Source organism: Rhinatrema bivittatum, chromosome 6 (assembly GCF_901001135.1).
Source record: "Rhinatrema bivittatum chromosome 6, aRhiBiv1.1, whole genome shotgun sequence".
In the NCBI taxonomy this organism is placed as follows: Eukaryota; Metazoa; Chordata; class Amphibia; order Gymnophiona; family Rhinatrematidae; genus Rhinatrema; species Rhinatrema bivittatum.
The window spans coordinates 271,339,204-271,362,453 of NC_042620.1; the positions used below are offsets into that span (position 1 = coordinate 271,339,204).

Sequence of the window (23,250 nt, forward strand, 5' to 3'; positions counted from 1 at the left end):
GACTTGACCTGGAAGTTAAGAAAAGACTTAGCTCCTTGGCCAGATGAGAAATGCCCATTTACAATGAAGCCAATTTTATTTAAAATCTTTTCTATACCATCATTGGGTTATTTACCAGCATAACAGTTTACAGGCAGGCACAAATAGGCAGGCACAAATATTAGTACTTAACATAGGTGCCAATAGATAACCGGTAACAATTCCATACAATATCTATTTGAATCATGACAATGTCCACTGAATACATGTCTCGTGGTTAGCTTACATGTAATTCATCCTTGTACTTTCTATGAAGACCTGGGACACAAGACGGGAACTAGCATTTAGTTTAAGTGCAAGAACAAAGAAAATAGGTAATGGGAGAAATAGCTGCCACGTGCAGACAACTGAGCTAAAGTTAGGGGGGGGGGGGGGGGGAGAAGATGTATTAGAATTAACTTCATTTTTCCACATACACTTGTACCAATGCTATACAAAAGTTGTTTGCTCTCACTATGTTCTAGCTCAGATCTTCAGAGGGCTAACCATGTTAGTCTGGCATAGCAAAGGTGACAGACTGTCTTTGAAAGCTCATGCCTCAAATCTAGAGTCCACTTCGTGAGATGCATATGAAGTGGACTGTCGAAAGTTCATGCCTCAAACTGGTTAATCTATATGGTGCCACCCACCTCTTGTCATTTTACCTTCTAGCTCAGTGGTCAAGATGAGCTCCGTGGGTGGCTCCCATTGTCACAGATAGAAAGATCCTTTCCCTGGCTAGTGCCGTGTATTTAGAAGCCATCAAAAACCCCGGTTTCCTGTTACTTCACACATACAGGTACTCTAGTCATGCAGCTGCACCAGCCCATGCCTCATTGTGTGAATATCTATAGAAACAAGTTAGTCTCCATCTCCTCCCCCTACTCCTCCTGTTGCAGGTGCAGGATGCACACTACCTCATGGAAGCCACAGTTCCCAAAAATACTAGTGACCACCAGTCAGAAAACAGCTGCAGGAAGGAGTATTCCAGTCAGCCTCTCTAGATGAGAACCACAGCTCCCAGAATACACTGCTCCAAACAGGCTCACTCATTAATCCCCTTCCTGTTTCTCATGGCCAAGTGAAACCCCCACCCCCCCAAAAAAAAAGGCCTTGGGAAGATAGTGGCATTTGTAGTTATCACTGAAAAGCTGAACCGGTGGCTGTTAATCACACTGCATGTGCACAGGCACCTCAGAAATGGAGACTCCGAGACTTTCTGCCAGCCTACTGCATGCAGCAGAGTAGTACTGGGCCTATAGACATGGCGTGCTAAAGATAACAATCCAGCCAAGTTCTTCCTCCATAACAAGTCACTCTGTGGACAGGCGTGGGAGAGCAGGATGTGGCTGATGTCTGTGCATGGTGGCCACCCGCAGTGGGTCACCACACTTGCATCCAAGTTGATCATGGCACCTATAATCCTCCATCTTACACTTCAATCAGCTTTATAAGGTGCTGGAACACAAGGGTCATAAAACTGGTCTGTTCCAATTCTGCAACAGAACCAAATATCATAAAAGAAAACTGCTTCTGCTAGGAGACTCAGAGGTACCAATTTGGGAGCACATTTTGATGGTGACACTATAAATGCATTCCAGGATCCTCAGCCAGTAGAAATGCAGACCAGATAGTCCAAGTCACTGAAGAAGAAAGTATGAACTTTGATCAGTATCCATCTGGGGACCATTGACCTCAATAGAAATGGTATGCATGAAGTTCAAAAAGATTTCCATAATCTAGGCATGAAGGTAACACCACAAAGGCTACTACCTTTTCAGATGTATTACCTGTTCATGGAATAGGAGATGAGAAGATTTGCCATATAAATTCCAATTCCTGGCTCAAATCCTGGTGTACAGAAAATGGTTTTGGATACATTGGAAGCTCAGGTCATGTATGGAGCAGAGGAAGCTTTATGGAAAGGATGGCCTACATTTGTCCATAGCAGGAAGAAGGATGTTAAGTGAGAAGTTCAGATCCAACATTAATAGAAGTTTAAACTAAAGTATGAGGGTGGCATAAGATGGCCTTGAAAATTGTCTTATCCCCATGCAATACAAAGTGAAAATAAATCACTCATCTCTGGGGGGGTCATGTGATGCACTGCCAAAAAGGCAGACATGTGTGAGTAGCTCCCCCGGCTGTTTCGCTTTAAATCAGATAAAAATATATGTTCTCTTCCGAAATTTTTTCAGATACACTGCGGCAAGATGTCCAGGAAGCCTGTACTGGCAATGTGGGCAGACAAATTGACTAAACCCCATCGACTATTAAAAAACACAAAAAAAAAAAAATCTACTATGGCACTGATGGCCTGTCAGATGATACAAGCTCTGAGGAAGAGAACCCGATCTCAGGTGGCAGACCCAACAGCGCTGCTGCAGAAAATGGGTGACAAATTCTCACATCAGCTTACCCAGAACATTGATAAGTTACAGGCAATAGTGGAAAGAGTGGTTTCTTTGGTCTCCTCAGTACAGGATAACTCTGCACGGATCAGAGAAACCATTACACATGTGGAGGAACTACAGATGTCACTAACCCAGGCCCACTCTAAAGATGGAAGCCCTGGAATGGAAATATGAAGCCTTGGTCGAGAAGACTAATATGGAGAATTGGGGCCAACAAACCAAAAACAAAAGAACCCACACTCAAGAGTTGTGGGTTTGTTGGAGAATGTGGAAAGGGAAAGACCCGGTTGCATTCTTTTCAAAATGGCTGCCGGAGGTTCTGGATATGGAAATGTGTAAAGGCCGCATCGGGCATTGGCAGCGCCTCCACTGTTATCCAAATGCACAACTATACAGACAAAGCCAAAATCTTGGCTACGGCAAACCTCATCTATTATGCACAACTCATAAGGTAATGGTTTTTTTTTTTTTTATTAGTGCAATGGAAACAGGCAAGCTTTTTAAGAGGTAAAGCATGGTCTGCGAACGAAGGGATATCCCTATGCCCTAATATATTCTGCTAAATGGAAAGTTATGCTAGCGGACATCCTCTGCTGTTTTTTGGTTTTTTTTTTTTAATCTGCAGAAGCAGTCCAAGAATTTCTTCAGAAGGAAAATGTTAGACCAGATGAGGTGCAAAATAAGCCTAACCATTGAATGAAAGTGGGAGAGTCTAGCTGAAGGCATGCACCGGACTATGAGGTAGTAGCACCTCACTGATACCTCCATGTTACAAGTTTTACAGATCTGTCATTTATACTGTTTTTGGATGTTTTCTCTTCTCATTTCTTTTTGGACTTTTAATGTGCATTAGAACATGGCTGTTCGAACTGGTTTATTTCATATACAGAGGGGGAAAATGGATATACAGAACAAGGCCCATACGTAACATGCTAACAAGTGATGGCCTGGACTTCAACTGTTTCCTCAGGGCTTGGCATTTCTCTGTCCGGAGACAGTATGTATCAACCAGACTAAAAGCCAGTCTGTCCTTTCCTTGAGCAACTGCCTTGTTTGGGGACAGAAGATACCCTCTCAGAAATGGATTCTTATTCAGGAACTGTGTGCACCGGGACATTTTTTGGCTATGGTCCACAAGTTTTGTTCTTAATTTTCTTGGCTTTGCTGCTCCATAGCTCTCCTGGGATTTGTTTTCTCTTCTTAGGGGAAGTGAAGGGGGTTATATATGTTTGACTCAATGTCAGAGTTTCCTTTACAACTGAAGTGTATTGGCACCAAAGTCTTAAACGTTGTTTTGGGTTATTAGACAACGGAGGGTGTGGGTAGATTGACATAGGGGTAAAAAAGGTAAGGGAGGATTGTTAAGACAAGGGTTGGGTTGGGAGTTGGTCTGGTTCTTAGGCGTGTGGAATGAGAGTTCATCATGTGACAATGGTCTAAGCAATATAGAGAATTGTTATTTAAGCAAAGAGTTGTGTTCTCAGTTATTCGATACATTGTGAATTCATAATTTTTGGTTATGGCTGAGATCCAAATCATTTCCCCTCAATGTTTGAGGAATATAGTCCCCAGTGAAGAGGACTCAGATCTTACAGTTTCTCAGACAAAGGCACTTGTAGCATTTTTACAAGAGCTACATCTAGTGGCCTGAGAGCATGCGAAACCAAAAAGAACCTGGGTGGGGGAAGTTATATGTGGCATCTTTCTCCTCAAAGAGCAGAGGAATCTGTAGTTATCCATAAGAAATTCTTTGCAAATACATAGATCCTTCTGTGATCCAGATGGTCGTTTTGTAATCTTAGAATGTAGCCTGTAAGGGAGATTGCTCACACAAATAAACATTTATGGCCCAAATACAGGGCAGTTGGAATATTATAAGAAGCTTCAGAAGGTACTAGCCCAGTTTGCTATGGATTGTGTCTACATGGGAGGGAACAGGAATGTATGTCTGGATCCCACACTTGATAGGACAGGTACTAGACGATAGAGGGAAAAGGGTTAGAGGACTTAATGTAGACTTATGACCTTCATTCCATGAAGTTAGCAAGTAGCACATTTAAGACTAATCAGAGAAAATTCTTTCACTCAACACACAATAAAGCGCTGGAATTTGTTGCCAGAGGATATGGTTAGTGAAGTTAGTGTAGCTAGGTTCAAATAAGGTTTGGATAAGTTCTTGGAGAAGTCCATTAATGATTATCAATCAATTTTACTTAGGAAATAGCCACTGCTATTAATTGCATCAGTAGCATGGGATCTTCTTAGTGTTTGGTTAATTGCCAGGTTCTTGTGGCCTGGTTTTGGTCTCTGTTTGAAACAGGATGCTGGGTTTGATGGACCCTTTGTCTGACCCAGCATGGCAATTTCTTATGTTCTTGCTGGGTGGACTGGATGGACCATTTTGGTCTTTCTGCCATCATTACTATAAGGAAGGTCAACCATCTGTAAGACTCCTGCTACATCTCCACTCACCCCTCTGCCGCTAGCTCAAAACTACATTGATGAATGTTTTATTCTATTCTCTGTACAATAATTTTACTATTTGTATGATTTACTGTCACAAGTGGACAACAAGCACATGTCATGAAGGTCACCTGTTCCTGACTTCAAGGTTCACTTGCAATCAGATGAGTAGAGGAAGTGAGATAGCACTATCTAAGCCAGTTCACCCCGTCTCACTGCTTGCCCTACATCAGTCCCACAGAAAAAAAATAAAATCTGATGCCTGCCATTCCTTCCAGATTAGCACCTGGGTAATTTAAATTACTAAGCCACAAGTTTATGAATGGCTTTGTGCTTGGAATGCATAATTTTAAATTTAGTTTTAAAGTAACTGCACTAGTCCTGTGATTTGCCAGAGTCTGAAACCAACATGGAGAATGACTCACCCAGAATCCTCTGCTGCCTTGGCCTGCTTGCAGTTCTGGCCATGGGAACCTTAAATGCCCTATTGATCCTAATTTGGAGAAACTACAGGAGACATCAAAAACTTATGACGGACTGTCATGGTTGGGGGGGGGGGGGGGGGGTGTCAAAAAAGCAGAAGGAAAAAGGTTAGAATCTCACAGGCTAATGTTTAAACTGTGGTACCAGCAAAACCAGAGTCTTGGAAACCTCCCTGAGGGTGAAAACCTGACAGGACAAAGGACTATCAGAAGATTGATGTGAACGTCAGGCAAGTGGGCCTCAATTTGGTAGGGGGATCAGGGTAACTGGTTTAATTCATCTTGTTTTGACAAACTTTGTACATGATACTCCCATGGATTTGAGCAATTTGGGGATTGAGACTATGTTATCTATAAAAAGACTTTACTAGCAACCTTTTGAAGCTTGGAAGGCTACTGTTACTTTGTAGTAGCGCATGGGACCCTGAAGTTCTGTCTCGTTCTGTCTCTTTTCGTTTTATCTTCATGGGCTGGATAAGGTTGTTACTTTCTATGCACCAACCAACCTGTTTGTTAATCACGCTTTGGGCTTAGTTGCTTGCACTAGTGATTGCACTGTGGAGGTCCTTGTGAAAGGGGAAAAGGGGGGGGGGGGGTTCATAGATGCTTTCAATTTTCATTTGAAACTTGGCTTTAATTAACATATTATGTGTGGGATACTATGTGAGAGTTAATGTCGTGTGATGGATATTTATGTTGCTACACCTATGTTTTTGTTGTTCATGTTCATTGCCAATAAAAATCTTTAAACACAAAAAAAAAAAAAAAAGACTTTACTAATGTACAGAGAGAAACAAAGGGTAGAGCTTCTCTTGAGTGTCTGGCCGGAGAGGTCCTGCCCCTCTGTTCCTCCCTAAGGTGCCTGCATTGCTTATTGATATGCAATAGATTAATATTTGTATCTACTAAATTTGGTATGGTACCTTTGTGCTCATGTGTAAGTGCCTTAAGTGTAATTTAATGCTTAACATCTGGTTCCACCAGAAAGGAGTCAACATGTAAGAGATGGAAATATTAGCCAAGAATGCAGCAGTGTCTGTTCTAACCTCAAAATCAAACCACCAGTGGGACCAGGGCCATCACACCCCAATTTGCACTGCCCAGATTCTTCCCAGGACCCCCCCGCAAAGGCAGACAGTTTATTTCTCATCAGAAAGAGGCTTTAATGTTATCCAACGTTAAACACAAAAAGTGGACTGGGAGGGGGAAGACAAATGTGACCAACATGAACACTTTTTGCCTTCCCTATGATTTCCTACCCCAGTCCTCCAGACTAGTCCCTATTTGTAGATGTGGTTAGGCAGTAAGCAACTTTGTAAAAATGAGTTAGTAACAGTTTCCAAGTACATGATTTTAGTTTGTAAGCTAAGAAAACAAATTCTCTTATAAAATAATGTAGGAGATGGATAAGTCAACTCCACAAACGCTTCCCCTCTTCTGAAAATGAGCATAGCTGACCAAGACTGGCAGTCCCTCTCCCCTGCAGCACTGCTCACGCCACCTTCAGTCCCCAGCATTAGTTAAGAAAACTGGTTGCTGGCAATTTACTTCAACATCTTACATTTCTTGTAAGATGTTGAAGTAAATCCACCCCCCTTTAAAGGTCAATAGGAGATTCTCTAGTTTGAATTTATCAGATGGACATCTTATATTGCATCCCTATACTCCGTGCCTTGCCATACTGAAGGCTGCTAAAGGATTAAATCCACTTGCAGGTTTTCCAGTTTGGAGCTGTGCACATCTGCCCCTTACCCAGATGGTCCTCTTGCAAGTGCCAGGCACAGTTCAGAGACTCTGGAGCAGTGCTGTGCCAGCGGGTCACTACAGGGAGGGCCTCCTTCAAACTGGGTTTCCATGGGATGCGACCTCCAACTCGTCTGCTCAGCAGGCACCGGCTGCCGAAGCACAGAGATACCAACCTACGACACAACATCTTGTCCTGGGGAAGAAGAGAAGAAGGGTTACTACCACTTACTGCAGCTCTTACGGTGTGAAAATGGGATTGTACAGAAGACTATCAAGGGAGTATAATCCAAAGGAAAGAGGAAGGTAGAAAATTCAAAGTCCTTCTCTTTTCAATCAAAAGTTCTCTTGCTGTTTCAAACTGCCCTGAACTTCAGGAGTCCTTTGAAAATTATAGCTTGTTTTAAGTAACAGAAATAAAGAGAATGTTTGGTAATTGAAAAGAGAAGGACTTTGAAGATGTCATGGGTTACTGGAGAACTTTACTATGGTCATTTATACCATGTCTTGGAGTAAGCAGTTTTCCCAAGATTCAAAATATAAGAATTGCTGAGCAAGAGTGTGTTAAGAGATCTGCCATAAATTAACAAAACATTGACACAAACTTGCGGGCCGATTCAGTAAAGTCCGTGGGCGAACACCCACTCGCCTGTGCGTGCGATTCTGTATTTAAATGAGGCCCAGCGGTAGAAACAGGCAAAAGGAGGTGCTAGGGACACTAGTGTGTCCCTAGCACCTCCTTTTGGCCCGGAGCGGCGGCTGTCAGCGGGTTTGACAGCCGATGCTCAATTTTGCCGGCGTCAGTTCTTGAGCCCACTGACAGCCACGGGCTTGGAAATCAGCAAAATTGAGCGTCCGGTTTTCGACCCGACAGCTGCGGGCCGACTTCAAAATTTTTTTTTTTTTTAATTTTTTACCCTTCAGGACCTCAGACTTAATATCGCCATGATATTAAGTCTGAGGGTGCACAGAAAAGCAGTTTTTACTGCTTTTCTGTGCACTTTCCTGGTGCCCAAAGAAATTAGCGCCTACCTTTGGGTAGGCGCTAATTTCTGAAAGCAAAATGTGTGGCTTGGCTGCACATTTTGCTTTGTGAATCACACAGGAATACCTAATAGGGCCATCAACATGCATTTGCATGTTGAGGGCGCTATTATGTTCGGTGGGTTGGACGCGTGTTTTTGGCCCGTTGGATAGTTATTTTAACTTGTTCTACCCAGCATGCTATAGGAAATGGAATTAAAGTGCAAGGTCTGTGGCTGCAACAGGCACCACCAGCTGACTATCAGGGTCATTCACTCACCAAAAAATGCATGCATTAACGCCACAACGCATGCAATAGTTATGGTAGCACATGGTGCAAATGCAAGTTTTTGAAAAGGGAGAGATTGGGGAGGGGTTTGGGCAGGATTAGTGAAAATGAGGGGCATTATCACACGATGCCAGAAATAACCACCTTTTTTTCTGGTGCTAAGCTGTGTGAAATGGCTATAATGGCAATTCACGCTAGAGATTGCAAATTGCATTTTGGAGCTTGGGGAGAGGTGGAGGAGAGAGTGGAGTAGAGTGCCTCTGGGGTGGCACACAGTCACCTATTTATACTGCTATAGGAGGGCCAGCTAGTAACACGAGGTGAGGTTTTGGGCCCAGTTTTATATGCAGAGTGAGACGTATGAATGGCACAGTAGATCACAGTGAATATTTGACATCATTTGGAGTGACTGAAGTCACAAAGAAGAGATCTCTACAGTGTTCTCTCACGGAACCCCTAGGTTCTATGCAATCCTGGCTGAGAAAGGCTAGCTTAGAACCTTGGCCACCATTCATAGAGTATAAATGGAACCTGAAGATGAATATGAATGCATAAAATGCAATAATGTTCACAAATACATTGGTAACAGCGCTACCACATAGGCCAATGAACTGAATCAAGTTTGAAACTCTAGGATTCAATAAGTAACTTTCACAGCGATTAAATTGTGTTTGCCTCCCTTTCACTTGTTACTTTGGGGCTCAGATAGAAAAGCTGAGCAGCAAGACTTGAAATTTTTTCTTCACAGTATGCCGACTCCCAATGCTCATTGCATTTAGTTTAAAATGTGCACAAACAGGAAAATGCACGTATAGATGTTAGAAATGGGGGTGTTTTAGTGTGCCCTTGGGCCTCAGCCCGACCCCGGACGGATCCAGGACCAAACCAAGGGTTGGTGATGTGTCCCAGCATGGCAGAACACAGTCTTACCCTCTGCCAGGCCTGCAAGCTCCCAGAGCCAACAGATGATGTTGGTAGGGGAAACGGTCCTCCGACTGTTCCGAGCCCTTTCGGACCTGCCGCTTGAATCGGCATGGAGCAGCAGGCCGGCCTGAGGATGAGGGCAGACAGAGGCCTTGACACAAAGACATAAGACCAAGGTTGATGCGATGGCATCACAGACTAGGGTTGAAACGAAGATATGACACCAGGGCTGATGCAACGGCATCAGAGACGAGGAACTTGACGAAGTCCAGACAAGACGCTGGGAAGGAAGACATTGGCACTGTCTCTCAGGGTGCCCTACACAGCCCACCTTCCCGGGCAGACCGAATGGGCTGGTGGCGGACCACCCTGTCCCACTGCACGCCCTACACAGCCTAAGGAGACTGGTAACAGACCACACAGAGGGCGGGACACGCACAGGAAAGGAATCCAGCTGGCAGAGGCTCCAGTGACCGGAACAGGAACCAGACAGAATGGATTCACCCTCATGGTGGTCACCTGGAGGACTAGGAGAGCTGTAACATGGCAGGAACAGACATCAGGGAGATCAAACACCAGGATGGGGACCTCAGGCAATGAAGACCTGGTTCTAGACACAGACGAGGAGCTCCACGAAGACGACGAAGGCCTGTCTGAGCACTGGACAGCAGGAGTTTCCAGAGACGAAGTAACTCCGGTGCAAGGCAAGGCTGACTGGAAGTTGAAGTCCTTTTAAAGGGCTGCAGACAGGCGACTCCCTGGGAGGAGTTTGGATGGCCCACACCTAGCTGGCCCTATAACTAAGGAGGAGTGCTGCGGGCCAGCCCCTAGGGAGAAGGGCATGGCTCAAACCAGGAAGTCCATGCAGACACAAGCAAGCCTCAGGCAGGCCCCAAGAACATTGAGGCCTCCCAGGCCCTGGAGCAAATCCTGGATAGTTCGTAGGCGAGACCCCAGCTTTGGAGTGGCCTCCAGGAAGAGGTAAGGAGCCTCCCGTAGCACTGCTACATGAGGGTTCATAACAAAAGAAAAAGGATTAGCAGAGCAATACCTGATTTATGCACACAAATTGTTTTGAGTATAGTTAGGGAGCACAGCGTTTGTGCTCCTAATTCACACTGTGCATGCAACTTGCATGCTGGGGCCTGTACTTGGGATTAATGGGCAAAAAAAAAAGTTATATATACTATGTGCACACAGGGAAAAAAAAAGTTCACTGCAGAATTTGTGCACATAGTTTTCTGCACAGAAGACGTATGTCTGAAGTGCCTTACTGCTCACTTGAACTATCCTGTAGACAGGATGGATAGCCCTGCTCTTGACAGCAGTGTGGGTGAGCTTCAGGTCTAACATGTATCTCTGCTCAGGGGCTTGGGCTTGCAATCTTATTCAGGAATTGCCTTTTATTCCCTGAAACTTGAAGTGGTCCTGAATCCACTATGTCTGGTGTTTTGGCTTGTGGGGTCTGTCACAGACCCTGCTGCTGATTATTCTTCAGAGCATTGCTTGGGCGTTTCTGACCATTGTACCTATCACTTCTGCAGATGCAGTCTGTCCTTTTGGATGCCAGTAGACCATAGTTTTTCTGGGAGGCTCTCAGGGCCCCAGTTGGTTTTTCAGTTATCTTGTAACAACGAAGGAAACTGTTGTCTTTGTCCAAGAGTCCTTCCCTTGTTTACATCTCTAGACTTTCTGTATCCAGGAGGTTCTAGATCTTCTGTTGTCAGGGTTTCTCCTATCTGAGAGCTGCTTGTAATGGTTTCCATGATGAGTTTGTATCTCTCGCATCACTCCTCTGCCTTAGGCACCCCTGCTACAGAGGTGGTGGGGGGGGGGGGGTTTCTATTTTGGTCATTTCTATGGTCTTCTTCATAGAACCCAGCTCTTCCTGCCCAGACCCCTTTGTGGATCGGCTGTCTCACAGGAAAAAGGGAGAGGTGGTGCTTTCAGCACAGTGTAGTTTCCCCACTGTCCTGCTAAGACGGCCTATAGCTTGGGAATCACCCATGTGTGAACCATCCTGCTTATCCTTGGGAGAAAAGTTGCTGACCTGTAACATGTTCTTAAAGGACAGCAGGATGTTCGTCCTCGTGAAATAGACCTGCTGCGCCTTAGGATGACCTAAGGAGAGCGCTACTGCTTGACAAGCTCTCAGAGCCCACGAGGAACAGAGCGTGGCCATCAGCAAGACATCCCTTCTCCAGGAAACTGAGAACAAGGGACATCAAGCATCCATACGGATTGCCCTGGATACCCAGTTGAATCTCCCCATCCAGAAGGGACAGGAAAGCAATGGGAAACAGGCCTTCTAATCCCGAAAAACTTTTCAACTCTCCAGTTGAGAGTTAGTTACACTCACTGATCACGGAGCTTCAGAAGTGACCAGTCTGCCATTGGCAGTTATTCTCAGATGGCGTAGACCACCACAGTAATCAACGGAGGGACCCTAGCAAAGAGTCAAATGACTACCGGCTGCTGCCTCTCGGTCCTACCCTACAACGAGAGGCACCAATTCGAAGAATAGAGGCTCCAGGTCAGCAGTTGGCGATCACCTGCAAGGGATGGAGCCCCAGGGGTTTCCCCACAAAGGGGGACTGTGACCTTGGAGGGGTCAAAAGACATTCCTCTGAGGAAGGAGACTCCTGACAGTACCCTCCTGGAGTTTACTTCTCTAAAGTTTAGACTGGGATTGCAGTGATAGGTCAATCCTGTGGCTGCAGCACACAACCTGGTGAGCTTACCATGAGGAACACACACAGAGGGCAAGTGGAAGAATAGAGCCCTCCACTATAAGAGCACACTGACCAGTACTTAAAGAGTGGTCCCATCCTACAGTTGGCAGCCCACCTAAGAACCCATTCGCCGTGCTTATGGCTAGAATCTTACAGCACAGCAAGGACAGAGCACTACCTGTTAAGTCATTGGATGCACACTGCCAAAAAGCAATGTGTGATGATGCCTTCTTTACCAGAACTCCAACACTTTGTGGTGCAGAACTGATGAGGAGGCTGATACCTTGCAGTGCTCAGCCATGCCAGGGTTCTGCCATTGTTGCATCAGCAGGCAGCATTCTCCCTGACTATCACCCAAGGTGCTTGGAACAGATGCCTTGCCGTACCTGACCATGCATGCTGCGCTCCACTGTCACACTAACTCCCAGTGGAGTGAATATGAGAAGTGACGATAGCATCCCCAGTACCACTGGGGCTCTGGTTATGGTATGGTGGGTGGTGGAATTTCATGGCATCGCCCCCTCCAGAACCTGATACTGCTCCAAGAGGCTAGACACAGCCCTTGACAATGCACTGGGAATGGCTCACCACCGTTTGCCTCATATACTGCACTGACAGAGTCCACACACCACAACGGCCTCAAGTGTGGCCATGCACACACTGAGGGTGACCATGGCACGCGATGGCAGCTCTGGTCCCTGACACTAGAGGTCAGTGCCACTACTCCACCACATTGAGGCCCAAGGTGCTGGATAACTGGTGCATTGAGATGCCTTATGGCATAGAGGGCACCCATGCACCATGGCATCAAGGGTGACCATAGCACTCAATGGCAGCCCTGACATCAACACATCAGATCAACAGTGCACTGGTCACAGATGTGCATGGGCAACCATCCCTGGGCATGGCACGAGAGTTGCGGCAGCAAGCTGCCTGCCCAGACCCCTGCTCACCCCGCCACAGGAACAGTGGCATCCTCAATCTCTTCACAGTCTGAACCTCCAATGCCAATCAGTGGAATGACGGGGAACTCTAAATTTAACATGAGTCCTGGAAGCTTTACACCGCCTCAGAGCAAGAAAACGAGAGGTAAGCCAACGCACCTCTGCACTGGGGAGTGGTAGCTAATGCCATTAGCATGGAATTACCAAGCAAGGGCACATTTTGGCACAAACCTCCTAGCTGCACCAGCAGCAAACTTTGTGCACAAAAGCCTAAAAGTTGCATGCTCTGCCAAGCCACCTTGCTGGGTGCATCAGCTGGCTGACACAAGCCTATTCTGCCTGAGGCACTGGTCCTAACCAAAGGCTCCAGAGCTGTTTTAATGCCAAGTATCAGTCCAGAGGCACCCAACTGACAAACTTAAAAACTGCATCTAATCAGTCTACAGTCAAAATATATTACAAAATATAAAAAAGAAAAAAAAAAGAAAAAAAAAAGTACTTGTTTGATAGATACATCCTAGCCCAATCAGCCTAGGGATTCTAATGCCCATAGACAAATGTAAAACAATCCAATACACTGAAGAAGAAGAAAAAAAAAAATTCCATCACAAAGTCATATGCTTTAAAACAAAACCCCTTAGTTCCTAAAAAAAAAAATTTAGGCCATTAAGACTTCATATTCTAAAATGTTTGTCAAACAGAATAAACCCTTAGGCACAAAACAAATATTCATACATTTAAAGGTGAGCAAGCAGTATGGCAATTCTTCAGCTCGTAGATATGAAGGGAAAACTTTCAAAATCTTACCCAGTTTCTCAAATCTCACCCACAGCCTTTAAGAGGTCTTCCCTTAGACCTGGGTCATGTACACTCATACTCATCACAAGCAGAGGAAAAAGGAATTTTTAACAGCTGTTAAGTCTTCTCCAGAGGCCACCAAAGCCACACAAATTCATCCTTTACTTGGTCCTACCATATATATTCATGTCCCCTGTACCATTACAGCTATACATCACTGATACATTAAAAAATGATTTCTAGCTTTATTGGGGTTATTTTTCCTATGTAACTTGTCAGTTTAAAACCAATTAATTGTCCTCATTTATAGTTAGAGCAAAGGACCAGACAAATTTAATAAAGCATAACTAAAATCACAATCTTTGGGGGAACTGCAAGGAAGAGAGGAGCATTCAGGGTACTCTCCACCTCCCCCCCCCCCAAAAAGAGTTTTCAGAGGCTGATTCCTACCCACCTGGCCTGCCCTGGACTCATCTCTGCGACTGCCAGCTCCTTAAATCTGCCTCGCGGCGCACTGCCACCGCAATGCCAAAGGGGCACACAGCTTTGTTTGATTTTTTTTTCCCTTTCCCCTTTCAATTGTTTGGTTATTTAATAGGACAGAAGAGAAAGGCCAGAACTGTTACCTCCTCTCCTACGATCCAGCTTAATCGCAGCCCTATGGACGCTCACCTGATCAGAGGTAGCGAAATGCCAAATAGTGACTGTTGTAGGCATATCTAGAGCCCCTGAGTCTTCTCCACAACCTCTTGGAGGCTTATCCAATGAAGATCACCAACCCGCAGAGTTGTTGAATTCTCACCAGAATGAGTGTGAGCACCCCCCATTGGAGAGATTCCCCAATCTGCGACTATTCCTGCAGATCAACATCTTGGAACTGTGAGTGAATCTGTTTTGTCATCTAATATGGACATGTTACGACAGCACTCAGATGAGCCCATTAATTGTCACACTCAGACTTGGAGGATGCTAGCTAAGTTGCACAATGTCTCAACTAAATGCTCATCTTTCCTCTTTAGTTAAATGCTAATAGATCTTCTATTGAACAACATAGTAAGAAAATATCAATTGTTGAAAAATGCTGAGAATATGCATGTTAAGGATAGTCTGCCTCTTTCTACTGAAATGGAAATTGTTGAAAGCTTGATTAGATCTAAAAAACGTGCCTTTAGTCAATTTTCCTTAGACTCGATTACTCTCTCCTTATGAGATGTTTAAGACATTTTTTCAAGAAATTTTGTCAGCGGGTAATATCCCTAATGCAGCAAATATTTTCTATTTCCTTAAGCAAAAAGATAGCACAATTTCAGATCAGAGGGAAAATGAAGAGATGGTAATTCCTGGCCTGAAGAGTCAGTGGATGTGGTTATCTAAGAGCTACATTGTCTCATTCTGCTCGGAACAGGAAAAAGATCCTAGTGTTTCAAAAATTAAGAGTAAAGATGTTTCTATTTCCTCAATGTCTCTAGAACAGGGGTCAGGAACCTTTTTGGCTGAGAGAGCCATAAACGCCACATATTTTAAAATGTAATTCCATGAGAGCCATACAATATGTTTAAAACTAAATACAAGTAAATGTGTGCATTTTATGTAAGATCACACTTTTAAAGTACAATAAGTCTCTGAAAATATTACACCAGGCCTTAAGACACCAATACATCTCCTATTAGGAAAACGGACCAAGTCAGGCTGCTATAGAGTCCTACACAGAAACTACACGCCAGCAGAAAACCTCACCTGAATCACGTGCTGTCCCTCACCTAACATAGAATAAAGAGACCAAAACGCATAACAAGAAGCATGCAGACAAAAACTGAATTGGAAACTGCAACAAGCCAGAGTCTCTGTATGCAGTGTAACAAAGGAAAAAAGAAACATCACACATCCTTATAAAACAAATCAAGAAATATAAAATCATCAGCAGTAAAACTGTACTAACAAAAAGAACATATTTCGAAACAGCTGATGAGTGGAATATCCAATAATTAAAAACTCATATAAAACATTTCCAGATACCAACAAAATATTTCAAAATAGCAGACACAAAGATCCAGTAATGAAAAATAATAAGGATACAAAAATTTTTTTGCTCTGCATACCTGGGAACATTTGATATCCAGGTGTCCTGAGATTGTTCTGAATTAGCAGGAGGTGGGGTGGTTTGCTTGGAACTTTCTCCTCTCTCAGTCACATACCAGCGCTCTCTCTCACACTGGCTCTCAATGACACACCTATACACACATGCTCTCAGTCACTCACATATACAAATGTTTTTTCTCTCTCACTTATATAGGCTCTTAATTACACATTTACACACATGCTGTCTATCTTTTCACGCTTACACACACACAGGCTTTCAATCACATAAATACATGCTGTCTTTTTCTCTCACACACAGACTCTCATTCACATGCTTACAAACATGTCCTCTCTTTCTCTCATTTACACACAGGCTCTCAATCACATACTCACATGCTCCCTCACCTAAATCAGCTCTCAATCACACACATACACACATGGTCTCTCTCTCTCATTTAAACACAGGCTCTCAATCACATACTCACATGCTCCATCACCTAAACCAGCTGTCAATCAGACACAGACACACATGATCTCTCTCTTACTTATACACACAGGCTCTTAATCATACATACACATGATCTCTCTCACACACAAAGGATCTCAATCATACACACATACTCTTTCAAACAAACAGGTTTTCAATTACAAACTTACACATACAGGTTCCCAATGGTAAACTTACATTCATGCTCTCTCTCTCTCTCACAGGCAGGCTCTCAATCACAGACATACTCTCTTTCACATATACAGGCTCTCAATCATTCACATACATGCAATCTCTCACTCACACACACAGGATCTCAAACACACATGCTTGCTCGCTCATTCACTCTCTCTCTCCCCCTTCCCCCCCCCCCCCCCCCGGGAACTCGCGGCAGCAGCAGCCACCTCCCAACGCTAACCTCCTTCATTTTCAGCCCTCGCGGAGGCGAAGGCGGAGTCCCATCGGCCGCGGTTGAAGATTTTCATTTTCCTCCGAGCCGCGCTGCAGTTTTCTTCCCGTCGGACACTAGCATGCCTGCGCGGGTCTTCCCGCGCAGGCACCCGATGCTCTCCACTTCCTCTTCCGGGCCGCGGGAAGAAGAGAGCACCGGCGTGCTCTCTTCTTCCCGCGGCCCGGAAGAGGAAGTGGAGAGCATCGGGTGCCTGCGCGATGACTCCAGCGCTGGCACCCGGCTGACACCCGATGACTGCACCCGGATGACTCCAGTCGGCGTGCTCTCTTCTCCTCCCCCCCGCGGCCCGGAAGAGGAAGTGGTGAGCATCGGGTGCCTGCGCGGAAGAAGAGACCACGCTAGTGTGGTCTCTTCTTCCCGCGCAGGCACCCGATGCTCTCCACTTCCTCTTCCGGGCCGCGGGGAGGGGGGGGGAGGAGAAGAGAGCACGCCGGTGCCGCTGACTCCAGCTGTCCTGCCGCATTCCGCCCGGGCTGACAGCATTTTAAGCCCGGGCGGCGGAGGACCGGGGAGCAGCTGGGTCAGCGGGGAACCGCGAAGTATGGCGACACTTGTCTGCGAGCCAGATGCAGCCCTCAAAAGAGCCATATTTGGCTCGCGAGCCATGGGTTCCCGACCCCTGCTCTAGAACCACTCCGGCTCATAGGAAACATTTCCTATCATTGAAAAATAAAATATTAGCTATTGGTGCAACTTTTTTCTTAACGTTTCCTTGCAAATGTTTTGTTAACTTTCACACTAAGATTTATTTTTACTAACCCTTCCCATTTGGAAACATTTCTAGTTGATAAACTTGAGGGATTGTCCTTAGCTTTACCTATTGGCCCTTATAACTTAAGAGGAGTTTAATTACTTATTAATTTTTTCCTTAGATGTAAATCTTTCCTTTCTCCTCCAATTTATTGGGTCCAAGTATGCAGGCTTAATATTTGTTGTAATAATTTGTCTTTTATGCATTTCTTACTGCATAATCTGCTTTTCTTGTATTCTATTTATTGAAAATTTTAGTAAAGAAAAAATTAGCAATTTTTTTTTAGAGAGTAGGTAGAATTATCAGATTGCCTGCATCCAGAGTCCTGAGCGGATGTGCACTCTTGGAGAGGGGCACTGGTCAGGGTTCAGTCACTTGTTAATTTACACTCAGGTATCCATGCCAGGGACTACTTAAAGGTGAAATCAGCTTCACTAAATATCTGTAGGCTCTCCTATACTTCAAATCCTTCGAGAGAGCTGAGCATAGCCTTGGTTTCTAACTGTACTTAAATTAGAATTTTCAGATCAGTCTTCTTTAAGCAGCTCAGTAAGTCAAGTTACAGAAATTTCAAAAAGCTCTGCAGCATCCAGAGGGATATTACCCACCGATTCACCTGTTGACAATTTTACACATTGCTATCTTCTTTCCACTAGGTCTTTGCCATGCCCCCATATAAATACCATTTATTCGAATTCTCCAATGTTCTAGCATTTTAATATATCTGTATGCAAATGTGTTTAATTACATTAAACATCTACTTGTTAGCAGCTGATAAAAGTAGTTTTGATTAATATCTGTTTACTATTTAAATCCATCTGGGCTACTTTAGCCTTTATCACAGCTTTCTTATTGGGATATTCTAATGTCCCTGTTTTGCCAGTAACCTTGAAGATAGTGGCTCAGAAATGCATAGTTTGGATAAGGTCTCCAATTTCCCCCATGGTCTAGTTTAAAAGCGATTCTCCTGGCCAATAGCCAGGTTCCACCCTAGTTAATGTGGAGCCAAAACTGTCAGAATAGGATTCTGAACAACTCTAAAGCCCTCTTCCTAGCACCAGTGTCTCACCCACACACATACTCTCGAGTTCAGCCTACTTCTGGAACAGGGAGCATGGAGATTTCGATTTCCTATATACAAACCTAAATTTAAAGCTACAGAACTTCCCTGTTGCACCTTATGATATTTGTACCCACATATACTCTTACTCTGACAGCTGGCTCCTCCCCAATCTAAAATCCTACCTAGGCGGCATGCAAGGACCACCATCTTCACATCAGGCAAGCAAGTAACCAAGTGATCTTCACACTCACCAGCCCCCGCACCTAACTATAGTCCTAATGATGGAATCACCAACTACAAAACAGTAGTTCTAACTCTTCCCTCCTGGGTACATGCCTCTGAAGATGCATCCTAGTGCAAGATGATTAAGACATTAACTGGCAGGCAAGTCCTAGCTACAGGATCAGGCCTAGTGGTTAGAGCACAGGGCTGAGACCTAGGGAGGGCAGGAGTCCCACTGCTACTCCTTGGGACCTTGGGCAAGTCACTTCACCCTCCATTGTCTCAGGGAACTACATATAGCTTGCCCTGAGCTACCACTGGAAGAGTATGCAATAGCTTTAAAGTGATGTCTCCTTCCAGGTGACCTTACTCTTCCACAGCAGCAGTTGCCACTTCATTGGAGTTGGGACTACTTTAGGTGTCGCAGCTTTTCCCAAGTCTAGCATTTTGACCTCCAGAGATTTGACTTTTCTGACAACCTGGCACTCTTTATATTGAGTTCACATCTATGACCACCAACAGGCAGACAATCATACATTTACTTATTTTTTTATTTATTCGTTTTTATATACCGTCATTTGGTTTAGCCATCACAACGGTTTACAGAATCAAAACAATCAGATAAATTATACATAGTTGCAAAAGAAAACAATAGCAATAGTGAAATGATAGGTAGAGGAGGATGGTGGGGTGAAAGAGGGGGAGAAGGGAAAGATGTAATGGCCAGCACACTAGTTTTATGGGCTGGGTGTACAAAAGAGTTCTCACGTGTAATATTCTGTTCTATGTTCCCCTACCTCATATTTTGAACACCTACTTATTTTAATGCACTTGAATTCCTGTATTTCTTAATCCCATTTCTTTACTCACTGTTTAGATCCCTCCCCGATTCCCGCTGACCAGCCCCTCTTCTCTGCCTCTTGTTCCCCCGTTTGATTGTTTATAGTTCGCTGTAAAACAAAGTTCGTATTATTGATTGTTCTCTGTAAAGCTAGTTTACCTATTAATGATTGTTCATTGTTCTCTGTAAAGCTAGTTAGCTGCATTTTGTTTACTGTAAACCGATGAGATGTTCCCAACCTTCCTCGGTACATAAAAGATTATAAATAAAATAAATACAGTGTAGATGTTTGCATGCAGTGCTTTATTAAATGCCATTCTATTCTCCATTTCTTGTGCATGGAAGGTTCTCTTGTGTGCAAAGTCTACAGGGAACACTGCATGTGGCATTCTGCAAAAAAGCTAGACAGCTTCCATCTCACTACTGGACTTTGGTCTGCAACTTGAGTTGCTAAGGTTTTAAAGCTAGTTAAGGAGTGTGTATCCCTAGCACATGTTAAAAACCTTCAAATTTGTGAAGGTATGTTTTAAATGTTTGTCAGTGACATGCAATGAAACAAATTAGTCCACTACTAAAATCAGAGTTAACTGCATCTTGTAAATCCCTAACTGACTCCTGCTTTAAGGATTCTCTTAACAGGAGAAATCTATATTAAAAAAATAAATAAATAAATAGTGTTAGTCTGGTATCAGGAACATATAGGGGGGCTGGGGAGTTGGTAGAATAGGGAGGGGGAGAAGTTTTCTTTAATTTCCTCACAGCTCAGAGGAAAATGCTATCACAAACTGGTGGTGTAGGATTCTAATTATCTGGAAACTGGACAGGTATACCCACAAAAATTGTTCTGCCCTCATAAAGACATGTAATTACTAACAGGCCTGAAAATTTTACAGTTTCATGAGACAAACATTAACCTTTTGGACTTTGTACCAGCTATAAAACCAGTAAACAGGCAAAATTAACCACCAAGCCAAATTAAGAATGAAAGCATTAATGGTCTAGAAAGTTTACACTCTCATAGTGGCCAGGGTTCAAAAGAATCTCAGCCACATAAGTGTCACCTTTTAACACCAGGTGAATGAGCACTCAAGTGGCAAAAGCTGTTTATTGCCCTGTGGAAGTTTCCTGGTTCAAGCCCCAGGTTAAATTTTCTGCTTCCAGGGTTGGCTGGGAATATTGTGGAGGAAGCACTCACAGGCCTGGAGGGGGCCACAGTGGGAAAGTTATCACCTAAAGATAACACCTAGTGGACAGTTCAGGAGCCATAATTACAGGGCTCTGGAAGAAGCCCTTCTCAATAGACCCCACTCCCCCAGGAATAATCACTGCAATGATGGGACTAAAACAACCTGGGAAAGAATGTAAGATGGAGAAAAAGATGCAAATTAAGCTCATAAGGAGCCAGATAATCACTCATAGTGCTGAGTAAAATTGGAAGTACAAAAGGAACAGAAGACATTCAGAAAAAAAACCCCCCACAGAATTGTTCTTTGATGGTAAGTGCAGAATACTAGGAAACGTTGTTTAAAAAGAAAAAAAGCCACACAGCCTAACCTTAACATATCTACTGCTGCTATACACAGGCCAACAAGCTGTCCTAATCTGAGCTTCTTTCTCCCAGGAATCCAACATAAACCTATGAAGCAATTCATGGAGTGCTACTGGAACAGGCCACGGGTGCTATTTTTTTCTCACATTTCTAATACCACTTTACTCTAGATCAGATTTAGCAAATTCCAGTCCTCAAAAGTTACAAAAAGGCCCAGTTTTCAGGATAGCCATAATGAAAACAAGAGATTTACAAGTACTGCCTCCCTCATACATAGTCATTGTAGATATCCTGAAAACCAGACCCTGAGGACCACAGCTGGCCATCCCCACTCCAGACTGACTTAAGGAAATGTGGGAGTAGGTTTATTAGAAAGATTGTCCCCATGATACATATCTTTCTTCACCAACATTTTTTGTTAGTTGGGTAAGTTTTGTTATCCTACATAGTTCATCCCACAATCTCAGTGACTGCCACACATTTTTCCTTCACAACAACATTTCCTTCAGAATGATCTACTCAGTGGGGATGGGAGACAAAAAGGAAAAGTAATTGCTTACAAGATACAAGACTTACCGTAAGTACTTAAAGCAGAAGTGTGTGTCATAATAGGGGTGGGGATAGCCTAGTTTAAGAAGATTTTAGTAAGTATTAGGCAGCACAAAGTTTAGGTATTGGAGTACTACACCAACAAACCCCTTCACAGACACTTGTTAGACTTTTTCAATATTCAAGATCTTGTAAAACAAACAGGATCAGGCTCCTGCACATTTATGTCTCTCATATCTGCACTAGTAATGATCTGTCCCTTATCACTTTGTCGTCGGACTTAAGAGTTAATCATATTAGCTAGTTCTTTTAAAACCTGTCAAGTCACATTTTCTCAGGTTATCCCATTTGAATCAACCCACGCCCCCGGCCCTTTAAAAGTTCAGCCCCCAAGTCCTGAACGTTCGCACTTTGAAAGCTCGTAAAAGGCAGACTGGGTAAGGTATCGACTCGCGTAAGACAACAAGCTGGATGTAAAAGTGGTGCCACGTGGCCTGAGATCCCCCCCCCCCCCAGACAGCCCTCACCACTCCGCCCTAGGGAATAACTCGCAATTAAGAAAAGCAGAGACCCCCCCCAGCACCCGCGGAGAGCACTGTACTCACACTCCAGATGCGCCGAGCCAGCCGGCTAGGAACTCGGGAAAGAGCCTGGCAACTTAGAAAGAAAGCAAGCGCGCCCTCCCCCAGAACAAAGCAAAAATCAGAGCAAGCCCGTGCTCACGTCAAAGAGACAGCGCTCCGGGGAAAGGGGGGCAGACAGCTAGGGAGAAGCGGACTCCGAGCAGAGCGAAGCTAGAACAGCCGCCAGCAAGGGGGTGGGGTGGGGAGGGAGCTGAGGCGCTGCTCCGAGTCTAACCCGCCCCCCTGTGTGATGCTAAAAAGCGTCCGCTACCGGCCGCCTCCCGCTACCTCACGTTCCCCTCCTCATCTCATACCCCGGCCTCCTTAAAAGGACCAAACCCACAACAACAAACATAAAACTCTCGTGCAGCGCACTCTCTCCCTCACCCCAGTCCGCAGCCAGCAGCTCAGAAGACGAACGCCACCACCTCCAGCTCTAGTGGGGCTGGCACAAGAGCACACCTTCCTCTGATTAACGATCCGCCCCCAGCCCTGAACTCAATCCGTAATCCAGAGAACCAAGGCCGTTTTGCAAGCTTACATCGAATTAAGTCCTGGCTTTTGGCTAAAGGGAGAAGACTGTGCCTCCGATGTACATTTATGTTATTCACAAATTATTCTGGCTTACCTTGGGCTCTGGGTGACTCCCTCCTCCCTTCAACTGTCAGCTGAATCCCAAGTCTTGGGAGCACAGTGAGCTGCATATACTCCATCCTCTCTCCGCTAGAGAGCAGAAGTAGGAAAAGCCTTCTGTTCCAGGCAGCAGATAGTGGGGGAGGGAAGG

The 23,250-nt window shown here is 44.5% G+C and overlaps 1 protein-coding gene across 7 annotated transcripts in view; it reads right to left on the minus strand.

The window, feature by feature from the left end:
• TMLHE (trimethyllysine hydroxylase, epsilon) overlaps positions 1–23,250 on the minus strand; it is a 63,358-nt gene extending 40,108 nt beyond the window's left edge. The window contains exons 1-3 of one of the 7 annotated variants that reach the window (XM_029607203.1): positions 22,449–22,753; positions 21,871–21,919; positions 7,130–7,316 (exon numbers count right to left, since the gene is read on the minus strand). In XM_029607203.1, coding sequence (XP_029463063.1) covers positions 7,130–7,310 — 181 coding nt within the window. In that variant the 5' untranslated portion in view covers positions 7,311–7,316; positions 21,871–21,919; positions 22,449–22,753. Of the gene's footprint in view, positions 1–7,129; positions 7,317–9,875; positions 10,047–19,774; positions 19,855–21,870; positions 21,920–22,448; positions 22,754–22,853; positions 22,994–23,094 lie in introns of those variants that run through there. The other 6 variants (XM_029607206.1, XM_029607207.1, XM_029607208.1 and 3 more) reach the window with 6 other exon arrangements.